The sequence below is a fragment of the Notolepis coatsorum genome, assembly GCF_963971535.1.
Source record: "Notolepis coatsorum genome assembly, chromosome: 10".
In the NCBI taxonomy this organism is placed as follows: domain Eukaryota; kingdom Metazoa; phylum Chordata; class Actinopteri; order Aulopiformes; family Paralepididae; genus Notolepis; species Notolepis coatsorum.
This window is the reverse complement of record NC_140174.1, coordinates 126,927,764-126,945,268: the sequence shown is the minus strand read 5'-3', so window position 1 is coordinate 126,945,268 and position 17,505 is coordinate 126,927,764. Positions and strand designations below refer to the sequence as shown.

Sequence of the window (17,505 nt, the reverse complement as noted above, 5' to 3'; positions counted from 1 at the left end):
AAACATCACAAAACAAACTGGTCAGACTACTACTTGACCTTACCCCCAGAACCCACCTCACCCCTGCCCACTTTGACAACCTAGGATGGCTTAGAGTAGACGACAGAGTACAGCAACTTGCAATGGGCCTGGTCTACAAGATACACTATACGACTAAGGTACCCATGTACATGTCAAAATACTTCCCAAAGGTCAGTGAATACCACAACCACTACACCAGAGGAAGCTCAACAAATCATGTTAAACCCAGATTCGGCTCAAACAAGGGACTAAATACGTTTCGCAATTATGCCACATTAATGTGGAACACCCTACCCAAAGCTGTAAAGGAATGTGAATCCCTACCCACATTCAAAACCGCTCTTAAAGAGCACCTACGGGAGGCTGCAATTCGAAACTGGCCACCGTAAATGCCCAAAACCCCCACCACCTCCTAATAGACAGTCTCCTCCCCACCGCATGTATATATTCCCTCCCCGCCGTATGTATATCTCTCTCCCACCCACCCACCCCCTCCTAATGTACAGTCCCCTCCCCATCATATGTATATACTCTGTCAGGATCTAGGGGTAACAGTACTGTATTATTTGAATACCGTTTATGTCACAAATGTATCAGTACTAAATACCTATATGTCCCTATGCCATAAATGTCATGTATGTTGTGTATGTCATAAATGTCTATATGAATTGAAAATGGGGGACCCTGATGGAAACAAGACAAACGTCTTTCTCAAGTCTGCATCCCCTTAACAATTGTGTGTATTGAGCCGTACTGTATTGTACCCATTCTGCAATCTGTTAAATAAAGTTTTCATTCATTCATTCATTCATTCAACACTGTCACTGACTAAAGCAGCCCATACTCACTGACTCCCAGACTGCCAGCCTGGTACCATTATTTTGATTGACATTTGGAGGCTTTTTGGACGTTAGGGCGTTTTTTTTGTTTATTCGTCATATTGTTTAATTATTAGCCAATAAGATTCGAGCTGGGTTGGGCTTAGCTCCTAAGCCTTAAAAATGAAGGTTTGAACGTCCATTCGAAGAACCCTGACGAAGTTTGAATCCCAAAAACAGGCTTCGGGGACAGCCTTACCAAACATATAATTTATATTATTCAAATAGAACTCAAACATGTTCCGTTGTGATGTCACAGTATGATGTCATAATAGAACATTCTAGAACATTTGTGATGTCACAGTATGATGTCATAATCAAACATTCTAGAACATTTGTGATGTCACAGTATGATGTCATAATAGAACATTCTAGAACATTTGTGATGTCACAGTATGATGTCATAATAGAACATTCTAGAACATTTGTGATGTCACAGTATGATGTCATAATCAAACATTCGTGTATCTATTCAACAATTCTCTCAGAAGATCTCATTGTGCATCTTGAAACAGTACTGAACAGATAGACTAAACAACATAGATTGAAGCCTGCATTTCTCAACCAAGGTGCCTTGCCTACCGTTTTGATGTGGAAAGAGACAATACAGAGACAATACAGACCCTCTCCCGTTGAATGCAGAATAACACAGGACAGGCCTTATGAGCGCATCTAAATGTACAGACCACGATGGTTCTCGCCCGGCATTATACCAAACAGTAACAAGGTCAGACAAGAATCAAGTAATCAAATGAAGCAAGGAGATAAAGGTTCTGAATACTCATGTGTTGGTTTATTTGAAAAAGGAGTACAGTACATCCATGGAGGGACTTTTAGTCTGCCAGAGTGTATATCACAAGTTTGTCAGAGCAAAAGTAAAAACAAAAGCTAAGTATTAGTTTATAAACATATGGAATAGAGATGTATCATTGGTTCGTTTAGTTTTGGGAGGATAGTTCTGATTGGGTCAAGTTTTATATGGGCATCGGGAAGCCAGGTTTCTGATGAATCGGGGCCCCTCTCCCAGGAACATGCTGACCTTGGATGTTGCAAACCTCATCACCCCTGCTTTGTTGTAAGTTCTCCCCATGAAGTCATGCTTATGCTTGCTACAAGACTCTTGCTACAAAACACTGCAGCCATTCATTATACTCAGAAAATCATGAGCAGGGGTGATAAGGTTTGCAACATCCAAGGTCAGCATGTTCCTGGGAGAGGGGCCTGGGTCTTCCTGATGCCCATATAAAACTTGACCCAATCAGAACTATCCTCCCAAAACTAAACGAACCAATGATACATCTCTATTCCTTATGTTTATAAACTAATACACCTAGCTTTTTTTTTTTTTTTAAGTTCTGTGAGTCATGTAACGCCTTCCGTTTTGTAGGAGACGGGGGCAGCAAATATATATCTGAAGTCTAATTTTTCTCCAAGCTGCTTTCTCTAAACAAGAAGGCTGTACACGTTGCCTTGATGTATGTGATTACAAAAAAAACAAAAACAAAAAATTAATTAGAGGGAAGTCATAACTAGGGATGGGTACCTTTGACATTTGAACCGATACTGGTACCGGTACCTGTGAATCGATACCGGTACCCAACGGTACCTTTTTTCGGTACTTTAGTCTCAAGAAATTTAATTTACCTACCTCAGTCGTAAAAAAAAAAATCCAAACATCAAATAACTAAAAAAGTAAAAAAAAAAAATAATAATAATTTTTTATTTTAATTTTAATTTTAATTTTTTTTTCGGTTTCTCACTTGATTCGATACTCTGTAGTACCGACATGTTTCGGTTCGGTGCTTCAAAAGTACCGAATTCGGTACCCATCCCTAATCATAACTTCATGGGTTGCTTGTATAAGGCATTTTGAATGTGAGACGCGGCGCGATCAGGAGAGGTGGAAAGACTGCTGGCCCTCGCGGGCCGCGATTAACAGTTTCTCGCGCATGATCTCTATGCTGGAGTAGTCTGGGAGCTTCAGGTAGTTGAAACAGGTCATGACTGAAGGGAGGAAGTCGTCGGAGTTCTTCGTGGACTCGAATGTCTTCCTCACGATGGTCAGAGGAGGGTTGAGACTCCGGAATCCTCCGACAGGCAGCCTGGGGCTTCCAGTGACAAACTGCAGGAAGAGCCTTTGCTGCTCGGCGTCGAAGCTGCTCAGCACTTCAAACAGGAACCTCACCACGCGGCTGTCGTGTGTGTAGCCGTGGTCGGGCCTACAGCATTCCATTAACGTCTTGACGTCCCACGTCTCGGACTTGCTGCCACACAGCAGCTGGTCCAGCTCCTCTGGATAGAAGTACTGCAGATGGTGCAGGGGGAAGACAGACTCGAACCCTTCCCTGAACGACTCAAACTGCCTCGACACGCCTTCATTGAGGGTCCAGTATACCACCAACCTGAGGTACTCCTCCAGGTTGTAGATGGTGACAGGGACGTCTTTGCCCCCCTTCTTCAGATCGATGTTGGGGAACCCAGGTAAGGTAAAATCCAAGCCCAGGTCCTCCACTGAGCATCCATTCATGTTGAGGCTCTCCAGGGCCTGCTGCAAGATCTCCCTCGTCTGTGAACGGTCTTGCTCCAGCCTCTTCTTCTGGCGGATGATGTCCTCCAGGTGCTGGATGGACTTGGCCACACCAGGGTCGATGTTGACCAGGTCATGGGAGCTGATGGATGTCTCATGCCTCAGCATCCACTTGTAGAAGGGCAGCCCCAGGGGCAGGTCCAGCAGTCTGTAGTCCATAATGGCTTTGGCCATCAGTTTCCCCAAGAAGCGGAACTTAATTTTGATTTTGGCAATGTGTGCTGGTTTGGTCGTCCTGCCAAAGGGAACAGCAAACAGTCCTCTGGAGCTGAACATGTACTTGGTCCCTTCTTGGCTCCCTTTAGGATTGGCCAGGGTGACCTCTTCACCCCTCCACAGCCCGAGGTCGGCCCGCTGCAGCTCCTGGGACACCAGGGCGTAGAACTCCAGGGTCGGGCCCAGACCCGTGCCCACCTCATTCTCATACTGGATCTCTAGCATGGCCCTGGGGCTGCCTAGGTCCTGCATGACCAACTCCGCCTGCTTCAGCAGCTCATTGCGGTTTATCGTCCTCTTTTTCCTGTCGAGACGTGGTGCCACCCGGCTGTCCTGAGAGTCTGATTGGTTGATCTCAGGGTTGGTGTCGAGCAGGCGCTGCATGGCCCTGTCGCGGTCGAAGGCGGTTACATAGAAGAGCATCTGCCGTGTGTCGAAGGGGAATAAGAACGGGCAGGTCTTGCCCAGCTCCGTGAGCCAGGTGGGGATGTTGCCGGTCATGATGACAAGCGGGTCCTGCAGCTGCCGGTTGGCCTTGGTGGTCAGCTTACTGTTGATGAACTCACTGGTGGGGATGATCTCCTTACAGGCAGCACTATCATACAGGTAGAACCAGTATCTACTGATGGAGTACAGGACCCTGAGCAGCAGGTTGACCTCTAAAGAGGGGTCGTCAAATGTTATGGTCTCTGGTGGCTCCGAAATGAGGTACGTCTCTAAAGGACTGGTGACACTGGGACACACACCATTGTGCCACAGCTCATCCTGCTTCTTGGCGTTGCGAGGCGAGGTCTTGGTGGGGGCGGTCTGTGCTCGGCCACGCTTCCCTCCCACTGCGTCTTTGCTGCCGTCCTCGTCTTCTCTCACAGGCTTATACCATATGGTGTGTGTTTTGGTCCAGATGGCCGCTCGTCCGAGCGGGTTGACCTCGGCGTCTGTGGACTCCCTCTCCTCCTCTGCCTGGAGGCTGGGGAAGTCGTGCATTTTGACAGGGAACTGCTCCATTTGGCTCAGGCAGTTGTTCATCTTGTGCACCAAGGCCAGGAGAGGACCGTTATCAGACGGATCCAGGCGACCTGCAGGCTCCATCCCAGGAATCGGACAGCCAAAGAAGACGTGCAGGAACCTCTTGAGCCGCACATCGCGGGTGATCAAGTCCCTGTCCGTGTTGGAGGTCAGGTAGATCAGCAGCTGTTTGACCAGCCCACTGTGCTGGATCTCAAACGACGACACGTCAGACTCTGATACGATACTGCAGATCTCCACCAGGCACTCCACACCACCATCCACCTGCAGGCTGAGCTGCTCGGTGGCTGTGCAGAGTCTCTGGAGTACATTCAGGGCAGGGTTGGTGCCGTCCACGTTCTCGGAGTTAAAGTAGCATTCCACAAATTTACTGGCCGTCTCTTTGATCCAGGCCTTGATCTTGTCCCTGTTGTTGGAGATGGAGTCCTTGGGTGGGGCCTGTGCCAGGCCACTCACCCCTGCCGTGCGAGAGGGCTCAGAGTTGGCGCTGTTTGTCTGGGCTCCCAGTTTACCCCATGTCTTGGGATTGAGACTGGCCAAGAAGGATGATTTGGGGGACTGAGTAGTGGTGGGGCTCTTAGCCTGATTGTCTACTTTGTCGTCATCCCTGGGAGGAGAGTACTTGGGCCGTCTGGGTCCTCTCTTGGGCAGCCGTTTCCTCTTCAGGACGTCACTTAACCGCACCTGAGGGCTGAGGTCCAGTGAGTCGTCCATGCTGTGCTGGAAGCTGGGCGAGCCCAGGTCAGGAGTGGCGTTAGACGCTGCTGTAGTGGTGGCAGTGCTGATAGTTGTGGTACACAAACTGGCAGTGCCACTGGTGCAGGACTTGGGGGGACTGGTGACCAAGAAGGTCTCCGACTCAGACAGGTTCTTCACCTGGTGCATCACGCCTTCTCTTCTGAAATAGACACTGAAAACACCAGGCAGCTTCTGCATTAGGATCTCAGCCATCTGCAGAGAACCCACTACAATCTTCAGGTCTTGGCTGGACAGCATGGAGGCAATGTGACTGTAAAGAGACACATGGGAACTGGACACATCATGGTTCCTCAGCACATCCTTCAGCAGCTCTGCGTCGGCAAAGAAGATGATCCTGAGGATGGCTCTAAGGCACTTATGTCTGACGGCAGGGCCAGCCGAGGAGCTGTACACCTCGTACAGGACCCCTAACAGGGTCTTGATGAAGCACTTGGCCAGCTCAGGGTCCTCCTTCATCAGCTGGGCCCGCGCATCCTCCCGCCGTACCTCCTGGTGAGCCCCTGGATTGGGGTTGGCTAGAGGATTAGGTTTCCTCTGGATACCTCGTGCCGTGCCTGTGTCCTTGTTGATCTGCTGCATAGAGTTGAAGTCGATGGTGTAGACTTGACTCAAGGTGGATAAGCTGATCTCGTCCTCTCCATTCTGGTGGGCCGTCTCAATAATGCGGCTGTCGATGCGGTTGTAAGGGTGCCACAGAGCCCGGTCATCCCTCCACTGCCAGATGGCTCCCTCTGTGGTCTGGGCACTGCCCTTTTTCAGCATCACATCCACAGCAAAGATGCCTTCTCTGGGCTGACAGGGCATCAGCTCACATATGAGGGAGGTGAGTTCATAGAGCTCCTGAGGGCTCCAGGGAACCAGATCAATCTGCTCCTGGCAGCTACCATTTGATGCACCGCACAGGAGGTAGCGCAGAGTCTCCGCTATGTTCTGCTTCATGAGCTGCACGGCCAGGCATGGGCAGTTGGAGCACATGAGGGAGAACATGCGGACCACCATGATGAACATCCCAGAGCTCAGCACAGGAGGGGTGACCACAAACAGCTGCTGAATGTTGGTCAGCAGGTCCCGCGAAGCCACCTGCTGCAGAAGGTTCTCCTCGTGCTGGAAGTTGTCCACCAATCTGGCGAAACAGAGACAAGTGCTTTCGACGGATTTCTTATCCTGGTGAGTGAGTCTCTGAGTCAGCAGTGGCAGAGAGTCAGCAACAAAGTGGAACTCGTCTGGGGTGATGCTCTGGCAGCAGTTGGCTGCGATAGCCAGGGCATTCCTCTGGGCGTTGATGCTGAAGAACTCCAAGTACAGCAGACAGACAGCAAGCCCACCAGCCTGCAGGATGGCTTTGCTGTGTCGCCTTGACAACATCTCCAAGGCAGTCAGTGCCTGCTCCGCTACGTCAATGACCTGGATCACCTGAAGCTTTTCCAGGAAGACAGGAATGGCATCGACCACCACAGCAGAGGATCGAGGAAGTGCCTCCATCATGTATGTGAGAGCGCGGGAGGCATGATTCATAATGTCAAAATTATGCTCCATTTGTAATAATGTGATCAGAGCGGGAACCACGCTCTTGACGGGGAATCCCCCCAGTGTCTCCTCGTTGCCCATCACCAGCAGCTGGCACATCTCAATGGCGGCTTGGAGCTGCTGGGACTCATCGCCTGTGGCCTGCAGGCCCTGCAGCAGCTGCTGAGCCTCGGAGCTGGCTCCGCTGCCTATGGTCCTGTGGAACAGCTGTGACATGCTGTCTGCTGGAGGAGACTCGCTGCACTTCTTAGTGGACTTCCTCAAACTTGCTAGTTTGGCCTGTAGTCCTGAGGGCCCAGGTTTAGAGGTTTCAGTCTTGGAGGATACAGGCAGGGACAGTTTGGGCTTTGGCAGGTTGACTTTGGGGCTGAATTTTGCCCACTCGAATTTGGAAGATGCAGCAGCTTTGGCCTGCTCCTTGTCACGGGTGCTACGGCGGGGGGAGGGGCTTGAGGCAGAGCGGGACCGGCGTGCCGTGTTCTGGTCTTTTCCCTGCTTGACCCGGGCACCCTGTGGGGCAGTGCTGTTGGTGCCTGTGGAGGAGGAAGAGGAAGAGGTGGAGGCAGAAGAGGAGGAGTCCGTCACGGTGCTACACCCAGCTTTGGCTGAGGCGGCCGATTTAGACGCCAGCTTGGTGGGTTTTGCTGATCTTCCCTCGGTGCGGTTGGGGAGGGACCCAGCGGCGCTGCTCAGACCGGGGAGGGCGTCCGCCTTCTTCCGTTTCTGGGTGGGAGAGGCCCCAGAGGCCCCGCTCTTCTTGCTCTGGCCTCGGCCTGTGGGCACAGGCGGCTCCGATGCCAGTGGTCTCTTCTTGGACTTAGCTGGGCCCTTCTTAGTCTCTGGGGTTTTATCACTCATTGTGCATCTTGAAACAGTACTGAACAGTACTGAACAGATAGACTAAACAACATAGATTGAATATGATGTCATAATAGAACATTCTAGAACATTTGTGATGTCACAGTATGATGTCATAGTCAAACATTCTAGAACATTTGTGATGTCACAGTATGATGTCATAATAGAACATTCTAGAACATTTGTGATGTCTCAGTATGATGTCATAATCAAACATTCTAGAACATTTGTGTATCTATTCAACAATTCTCTCCCAGAAGATCTCATTGTGCATCTTGAAACAGTACTGAACAGTACTGAACAGATAGACTAAACAACATAGATTGAAGCCTGCATTTCTCAACCAAGGTGCCTTGCCTACCGTTTTGATGTGGAAAGAGACAATACAGACCCTCTCCCGTTGGCCGGCGGTGCAGTGTCATGGATTTCGACTGGTCATCATTGGTTAATGAATGCAGAATAACACAGGACAGGCCTTATGAGCGCAGACCACAATGGTTCTTGCCCGGCATTATAGCAAACAGTAACAAGGTCAGACAAGAATCAAGTAATCAAATGAAGCAAGGAGACAAAGGTTCTGAATACTCACGTGTTGGTTTATTTGAAAAAGGAGGTGCACAGTACATCCATGGAGGGACTTTTAGTCTGCCAGAGTGTATATCACAGGTTTGTCAGAGCAAAAGTAAAAAGCCCAACCTAGACCCCACCATCCATAACAATTTCAGAGCCATCTCCAAGCTGCCTTTTGCATCTAAGGTGTTAGAAAAGGTTGTAGCCAACCAGCTCACCACCCACATGTCGCAAAATGACATCTGTGACAAATTCCAATCTGGCTTCCGCAAACTCCACTCCACTGAATCTGCCCTTCTCAGAGTATCCAATGATCTCCTGATGTCTTCTGACTCTGGTGAATGCTCTGTTCTGGTCCTGTTGGACCTGAGCGCAGCGTTTGACACGGTCAACCACAACATCCTTTTGGACAGGCTCAGGGAGTGGGTGGGCATCTCTGGGAGCGCCCTAAACTGGTTTGCCTCTTATCTAAAGGAGAGAACGTTCTCGGTGGCTGTGGGTCCTTTTAAATCTGACCCCACCCCCCTCTCATGTGGGGTACCACAGGGATCGGTGCTAGGACCACTCCTTTTTGCCATCTACATGCTTCCCCTAGGCCTCCTCATCAATAAATTCACCGGCATTAAATACCACTGCTACGCAGACGACATACAACTACTCTGCTCTTTTAAACCCGACAACTTGGAGAAACTCAGCCTTCTCCAGGAGTGCCTGCTCGGCATTGAGAGCTGGATGGGGAGTAACTTCCTCCAGTTAAACGCAAAAAAAACGGAGGTGCTGATCGTAGCAGCTGAAAAGACTGCAGCTAGAGTGGCCACTCACTTGGGGTCCCTTAAAGACAACATACGTCCCCACCTGAGAAACCTGGGTGTTGTCTTCGACCAGGCCATGAACCTAGACAAACATGTCAAAACACTCACACGCACCTGCTTCTTTCACCTCAGAAACATTGCAAAACTACGCACCATCATATCTCACTCTGAACTAGAACTGTCCGTGCATGCTTTTATTTCCTCTAGGCTTGACTACTGCAACTCACTTTTCACCTGTCTCACCAAATCATCCACAGATAAATTACAAATGGTCCAAAATGCTGCAGCCAGGCTACTCACAAGGTCAAAAAAATCATGCCACATCACTCCCATTCTGGTATCCCTGCACTGGCTCCCGGTACACTATAGAATTCACTTCAAAGTCCTCACTTTCACTTTCAGAGCACTTCACGGTCAGGCCCCCATCTACATCACTGAACTCATCCATCCCTACACCAACACCCGCTCACTCAGATCTGCCGATCAGCACCTCCTGGTGGTCCCCAGGTCCAGGCTTAAAACAAGGGGTGATCGAGCCTTCCAGGTGACAGCACCAAGGCTCTGGAATGCTCTCCCCCTGGGCCCCGTTCCCCGTACCTGGCTAACTGAGTTAGCCGGATAATTTCCAGTATAGCCTGACTTAAGCCAGACCTTTCCATTCCCCGATGCTCGATTGTCTAAATCACCATGGTAACAGATCAAAAAGTTTGAGCCTGGTCGAGAGTAGGGTTAAGTTCAGTTAGCTGGATGAACCATGGCCACGCCCCCGCAAAGAAATGCCAGCTCGCTTCCTGAAATGATTCTCACAGTCTAGATCTGCATTATACCATTCTGAATTATGTTCTTGTGCTTCATTCTTCTAGAGGGGGCTTTTGAAATGTGAAATAGACCCAAAATGCTGATACTAAATTCACGTTGTCCTAAATAATGCACGTTATATATACCGTGGCGCTCGCTAGGTGCGATGTACACATGTGGTTATTTTAACAACGCGCAGCATTGCAAATGTGAATCCCGCAGGGATATTTTTAATGATTGAAACCTATCGCTCGTTTGGCTCTGATTCCTTTCATATTCTCCGCTGTGGATGTTTAACGGAGCGCCTGGATTGTGTTTCATTCAAGCATAAAATTGAAGTGTCTATGCGTGGATTTTTTTTTTTTTCTTCTTTTTTTTTTTTTTTTATTATTGCAAAACAAAATTATTAAAAGTCAGTACTCAACACACAATGCAACTAACAATTAAGGTGGCTAAAATGACATGCAAGTACAGAAACAGAAAACAAAAAAAAGTATATAATAATATTTTACCGTATACAGTGTATATCCAACGAAATTACCAATTATACCAATGTCTTATACAGGATATACCCCTAATACCTATTATCTAAAACCCTACACACATATGCTCCAGCTCGAACCCCCCCCCCTCCCGGACCCCTCCTTGGATAGTACCTCCATTATCCCTCACTCCTAACCAGACACTACCATTATAAGCTAGCTTTTATTCTCTCCACCACTTCTAACCACATTGACATTTTGGATTCGTTGAGACCCAGAATTCTTGCTGTAGATATTTCTTGATAAATCACATCGAGATATGTAAGAAACCAAACCTTCCGGCACACTTTTTCCGGTTGAAACCAGCGTGATGCGATCAGTTTTTTAGCTACTGTGATACCCGATAAAACCAATCTCTTTAGCTGTGGATTTACTGCAAACTCAAAAACATCATTCAATAGTAATACAGAGGGGTGTACTGGTATATTCCAAGATACGAGTTTTGATAATTGATGGGTCACATCTTTCCAGAATGCCTTAACTGGTGGGCAGTCCCAATACATGTGCATAAATGTCCCTTCGTCTCCATTTGTACATTGGGAGCATTTTGAGTCTTGTTTAAGACCCATTCTGTTCAGTCTTATAGGAGTCAAGTATGTCCTGTGAATAGTTAAGATTGATTTGTTGATGGTCCGGGTTCCTTGATGTAAGACGGACATTTGCCCATGCTCCTTGCCAATCAAAGTCACTTTCCAGGTCTGGTATATCCCTCCTCCAGACAGAGTCTAGTTGGAGGGTTTCATATGAGGACGTAGTAATTGATAATAAAAACCTGATACAAAACCTCTCGATGTCTCTCTTTCATAGAAGAATTTGTGGTATCTGTGGTGTTCAACTGGTATGTCTAATGGAACACCGTGAGACTTCAAACATAGCTGTAACTGTAAGTAAAAAAGCCATGTGGACTCGGTGAGATAAACTTTTGTGCATATCTCTCTATAACTACAAAAACCCTGGTTGTTAAAAACATCCCCTAATGAGTGTATGCCTTGCTCTTCCCATATAGGGAATCTTATAGGACGTTTTTCAATTAAGAGTGCATTGTTATTGAATAAGGGAGTGTGATTGTGCCATTTTTGTGGGTTAGGATAATTTTTTTGTGTTTCACGCCATAGCCGGATTGCATGGGTAATTATGGGGCCAAATTTCCGCTCACAGTGCTTGATTGGTAGTTTAGTGTGTGCTATGTCCTTCAGTCTATGTGGGGCTACTATGTTTTCTTCCAATTTTCTCCAGGATACTAATGCTTGGGGATCAAACCATATTGTCAATGGTCTTAATGTGTACGCCTTAAAATATTGGAAAAAATCTGGAACTGCCATGCCACCGTCTGCTTTATTTCTCTGTGCGGTGGATCTTTTTATACGTGGTGGTTTGTTATTCCAAATAAATTTGTATGTGGAGGAGTGTGGATTGTGGTTTTTGTGGATTATGAATTACGAGGAATCTGAGGATTGTTGAATTGTATCATCACTCACACGTTATTGTGATATTGTAACTGGGATTAATGCATTTGAGAATAAAGAGATAAAACTTCATTCAAAAGAAAAATATTCTAAACACGGGCCTCTTGTCCATTGATGGATACACAATGAATATATCCTGTCTGGCACAGTGGTCCAACGGCCAGTGTTCACTCCTGGCAAGCTGGCGACCTGAGTTCGAGACCCCGTGTTTCCAATATAATTTTTTTGGAATATAATATTAATGATTATACGCAAAAGTAGCCTAGTTTTAAGTTAAAATATTATAAATCTACATGCATTGAGGATGTCATTCTTTATATAGCTCTCAACGTGCACCAAATTGAAGTATTTACATTTCAAAAAGAAAACTAGAAGAAGTGGGATTCGAACGCGGGTCGTCCGTGTGAAAGGCAAAATGGTTGACCATCAGACCACGGTGGCAGACAAATGAAACATCAACCATACATCCATCAATGGATAAGAGAGCCGTATCCTTATTCTGAAACTGTTGAACTAATTATTTTCGCTAGCAAGATCTCATTTGATTATCCATTCCATGAACCTACTGCCAGCAGGGCACGTTTAAAGAAATATAATCTGATTGATTGGGGTAATGAGGGACTTAAAATCTGCCTATAGATTATGCATTTAACTTGTCGGCGAGGCTATTGAGCCGTACTGCAATCTGTTAATAAAGTTTTAAATCAATCAATCAATCAATGCCGTTAGAAAATCAGGATTTCTGCTCTCGACACTTGCTGTCTTCTCAGCTGAGGCGGGCGCGCACACTGATCCTGAGTATCAAGTCTGGTTCGAGTTAACGAGACTGAATCCACCTTCGAGGAACAGGAAAATCCCGGCTTCAAACATCGGGTTAATTGAATCTGGATAATGGGACTCTTGATCGACTTAGTTGAACCAGGTACGGGGAATAGGGCCCTGGACCTGCGAATTGCCCCCTCTGAGAACTCTTTTAAAAAACAATTAAAAACACATTTGTTCAGACAGGCTTTTGGTCATGCATAGGCACTTTTTTCTTGTCCTCACTGTTCTATAGTTTTTGTTTTAATTAGTGACTCATGATTTTATCCAAATTCTTTTATTCTACTTTTTCTATCTGGTTTCACTGTTTTTAACTGCTGTTTGTTGTTGTTGTCATTTATTTCTGATTTTGTTTTTATTGTGTTTTTATATTAAGCTGTAGTGTAAAGCACCCTGTGCATTCGTGCTGTGAAGGGTGCTATATAAATAAAGGTCATTCATTCATTCATTCATAAAAACAAAAGCTAAGTATTAGTTTATAAACATATGGAATAGAGATGTATCATTGGTTCGTTTAGTTTTGGGAGGATAGTTCTGATTGGGTCAAGTTTTATATGGGCATCCGGAAGACAGGTTTCTGATGAATCGGGGCCCCTCTCCCAGGAACATGCTGACCTTGGATGTTGCAAACCTCATCACCCCTGCTCATGATTTTCTGAGTATAATGAATGGCTGCAGTGTTTTGTAGCAAGAGTCTTGTAGCAAGCATAAGCATGACTTCATGGGGAGAACTTATGAAATTACACTAACATTTCCCCCCTTTGTGCCATTCTTGGCACACACCTTGGTAATTTCAAACATCAACACCAAACTACAGTCTCAAGTACTAGGTAGAACAATAAATCAATCATCAATACATCATAATTTCATACTTGGCAGCAGTGGCGTCCTTTCACTATAAGGCAAAGTATGGCGAGGAGGCGGGGGGGGGGGGGGTGAAAGTGTCAAATCAGTTGTGCAATAGTCACTTTTGGTGAGTTGTTTCTATACAATTCAGTTATATGACACTTAGGTATGACACAGGACTACACAAGCATTTTTAGTATAGAAATGTGTCAACAGACTAAAGCAGGGAACCACAATATTTTGCATACGAATTATGCAGAATGTAATATCATAACGGTCTATTACTTTTCTTGCAATTGAGCCAATTTTCCTTAGGTACGGTTTTGAGGTGTGTGTTCGACAGAATGTAGTATCAAAAACACATTCACAAAAAGTATGGGTTACTGAATGCTGAACTGCACTTATTATAATCACTGGAGCGTAACAGTAAGAAGCATTTTGTATGAAAGTATTCTGTACTTCTGTATGACAACTATTAAAGAAACTTGAACTAAGCCAGACCTTACCTGTGTCCCTGTATCACTTGTCTCTGCTGCCCTTTGATAAAAAAATGTCCCTATGTCCATTTTCCTTTTTTTTGGGCATATTTCAGTTAGTCACAGCAAAAGTCACCTAGTAAAAGTGAGATAATTGACAATATCAAAACATGCTAGGGCTGTACCGAATAGTTCGAAGCTTCGTTCTTAATGTTGACATTCGAATTCTAAATCAACATAAAAAATTGTAAATCTTTTTTTTTTTTTTTACATCTTTATTTGCCAAGGTACCAAATGGACGCCCCTGCTTGGCAGAAAGTAGCATGATAATTCTAAGCATTAATATCACTAAACCACAGTCTTAAGACACCATGCACGTATGCAGGTAGGCCCCAGTTGACAGGTGACTGTCTCTGGTGGTCGATGGATTCAGAATACACTAATACAGTGTCCAGGGCCCTCATTTATCAACAATTCTTAGAAAGTGTTCTATTTGCGTGTAAGCACAGAATTTAGAATGTGTGTATGCACAGAAATATTGGGATTTATCAACCGTGCGTACACGGGTCCTACGCTCCTCCGTGTTGATAAATACCTCTTTGTTCTTACCGTCAATGCTCGTGCATGATTATCCATATATGGTCATGAAACACCCCCCATGGGATGTGAAATAATGGACTGACCCGAGCGAACTATGAGAAACTCCACGAGCGAGATTGTTTACTGAGGCGCTGTCAACCAAGAAGACACAACGCGTGTTATGGGATAAATAAAAGGCTGGCGGACTTGTACATGGTGATGGTCAGATATCAACGACTCCCTAAGACCATTGCTGCAATTCTGCCTGGACAGCTCAAAATACTAATAAAGACCATTCGTTAACCACTGTTTGGCGTTGGTGTGTCATTATAACCATGCTGGAATATGAATGCCTTTATTCGTTTAGTTCGATTGGCTACCGGGTATAATATGATTTGTACTAGAAGCATACAATCTATTTTGTTGTCGGTATTAGGTAGCCTTTATGAATTACATATAATAGCAGCCATAGCCTATGCAACAGTAACTTGTGCATATATAATAACACATGGCACAGCCCTGCGACGCCTGCACAGTAAACTAACTTGATCATTAATCTAGCTGTTGTATCTTTACGCTTATGAAAACATTACATAATATGTATAGGCTATAGGCCGTCGCTTTGCATTAATAGCCTATATTCCTCGCGGATGGACCAGTATACCTTATATCATATCATATTCATATTCATATTCATATCATAGTTTACTCTATCAGCCTACCCAGCATGTAATACGTTCTTTGTTAGAACTCAACTCGTTATTATTTTGCGCACAGATTGCAGAAATACGGGAATGTTTTGATTTATATTAAAAGGCTTTGACATTGTAAAACTAAATACGTGGAATTCTGTAAGCAGAATACAAGTCATATCACCCACACGATATGCTCTGTATCCAGAGCATGTATGCTTTTCATTCATTTAAGACACATTTATTGCAAGGGTTTTGTATACACATAAACTCAACAAATAACCTCTGTTCTCGTTGCAATGCGTTTTTTATTCTTTCTTATAGGAAGGGGGAAGAACACTATATCGTGGGTGTTCATATGACTTGTATTCTGCTTACAGCTTCGAAATTCCACTTATTACGTTTAACAATGGCAAAGCCTTTAAAATATAATCAAAGCGTTCCTGTATTTCTGCAATCTATGCGCAAAATAATAACAAGTTGAGTTACGCGGAGCGCAGTCAGTGCACCCTGTATATTCCGATAACGCTATATATAAACCACGCTGCATTAATTCAGAAGGAAAGACCTATTATTCCAAATGCTATTTATAGGGTTTTGACCATAATTACACTACTGTTGCTATTTTACAATGACCTATAATGAATTACGGGGGTCATACAGAACACGTCAGTCAAACTAATGAACGAAAGCTTATTTTCGCGTTGAAACTAATGCATGAAACTGATGAGAGCATATGCCATCCGTCTGCAGTATAATATTCTACCGCCGGGCGCCAGGTACGCATGCCCTGAGCTGTGCGTAAATATATGCACAAAGTCAAGCACAAGTTCAAATTGCTAAGTCCCACACATTGCTTAGAAATGATCGTACGCACGGGTTACGCACATATCTGTGCGTACGCAACGTTGATAAATGAGGGCCCTGGTCTGGGTGGTCAAAGGTGGATTCATGCACAGTGTCCAGGTGGAAAACATATTTCTCCAAGCTCTTCACCAGGCTGGAAAGATAGAATCACAAAACAAAAAAAACAGTATCTTGCAGAAAAATCATGTCCTTATACAAACTTATTCAAAAACAAATACATTTTGACAAAACTCTCAGTAGAGCGAGCATGAACAGATAACATGTGGCCTACATGTGACAAAACAAAACAAAACGTGAAGCTTGGTACATGTGACAAAACAAAACAAAACGTGAAGCTTGGTACATGTGACAAAACAAAACAAAACGTGAAGCTTGGTACATGTGACAAAACAAAACATGACACTTGGCTGCTATAGGCCTCCCCGACACCACATTCCAATCCATCATAGTGATCAACACAAAACAAAAACATCCCAATACCCTCAATACTCAATCTTCATTCTGACAGTAATAGACTCCAAACAAAGTTCAGTATATATAGTACCCAATATATATATATATATATATATATATATATTTTTTAGATGATACTGTAATGTCTGTAGTGTGTGTTTCAACTTGCCTTATCATTTGTAGAATCTCAGGTGGCAGGTCCCCCTCCCCTCTGCCATCCAATACCCCCGGGCCGGTCCAGTCCGATGGTTCTCTCGGTCGTCCCAGTTGGTCTTCTTCTTTCGCATTGTCCTTGGTTCATTTCACAACTGAAACAGGCTAACTGTCTTTTCCTCTGATGAAGGAGGTTCGGTTAAAAGCCTGCTGGTGAATGGCAGCTTTGAGCTGTGTTGAGCTTGTCTCAACACAGATAGAGCAGTGACCAAAATCCAACCGGGTTGAACTTCTCGCAGTGTCACTAAATCCCTTTAAGCATTTATAGCTTGTCTCAACACAGATAGAGCAGTGACCAAAATCCAACCGGGTTGAACTTCTTGCAGTGTCACTAAATCCCTTTAAGCATTTATAGCTTGTCTCAACACAGATAGAGCAGTGACCAAAATCCAACCGGGTTGAACTTCTCGCAGTGTCACTAAATCCCTTTAAGCATTCATAGCTTGTCTTAACACAGATAGAGCAGTGACCAAAATCCAACCGGGTTGAACTTCTCG

At 45.2% G+C, this 17,505-nt stretch overlaps 1 protein-coding gene across 1 annotated transcript; it reads right to left on the bottom strand.

The window, feature by feature from the left end:
• Window positions 1–2,790: 2,790 nt before the first annotated feature.
• Window positions 2,791–7,872, bottom strand: LOC311235716 (E3 ubiquitin-protein ligase TRIP12-like; the record flags this gene model as incomplete). The annotated part of the gene is made up of 1 exon (XM_084323182.1): window positions 2,791–7,872. The coding sequence occupies one exon, from the start codon at window positions 7,870–7,872 to the stop codon at window positions 2,791–2,793; it is 5,082 nt and encodes a 1,693-aa protein (XP_084179308.1).
• Window positions 7,873–17,505: the final 9,633 nt, after the last annotated feature.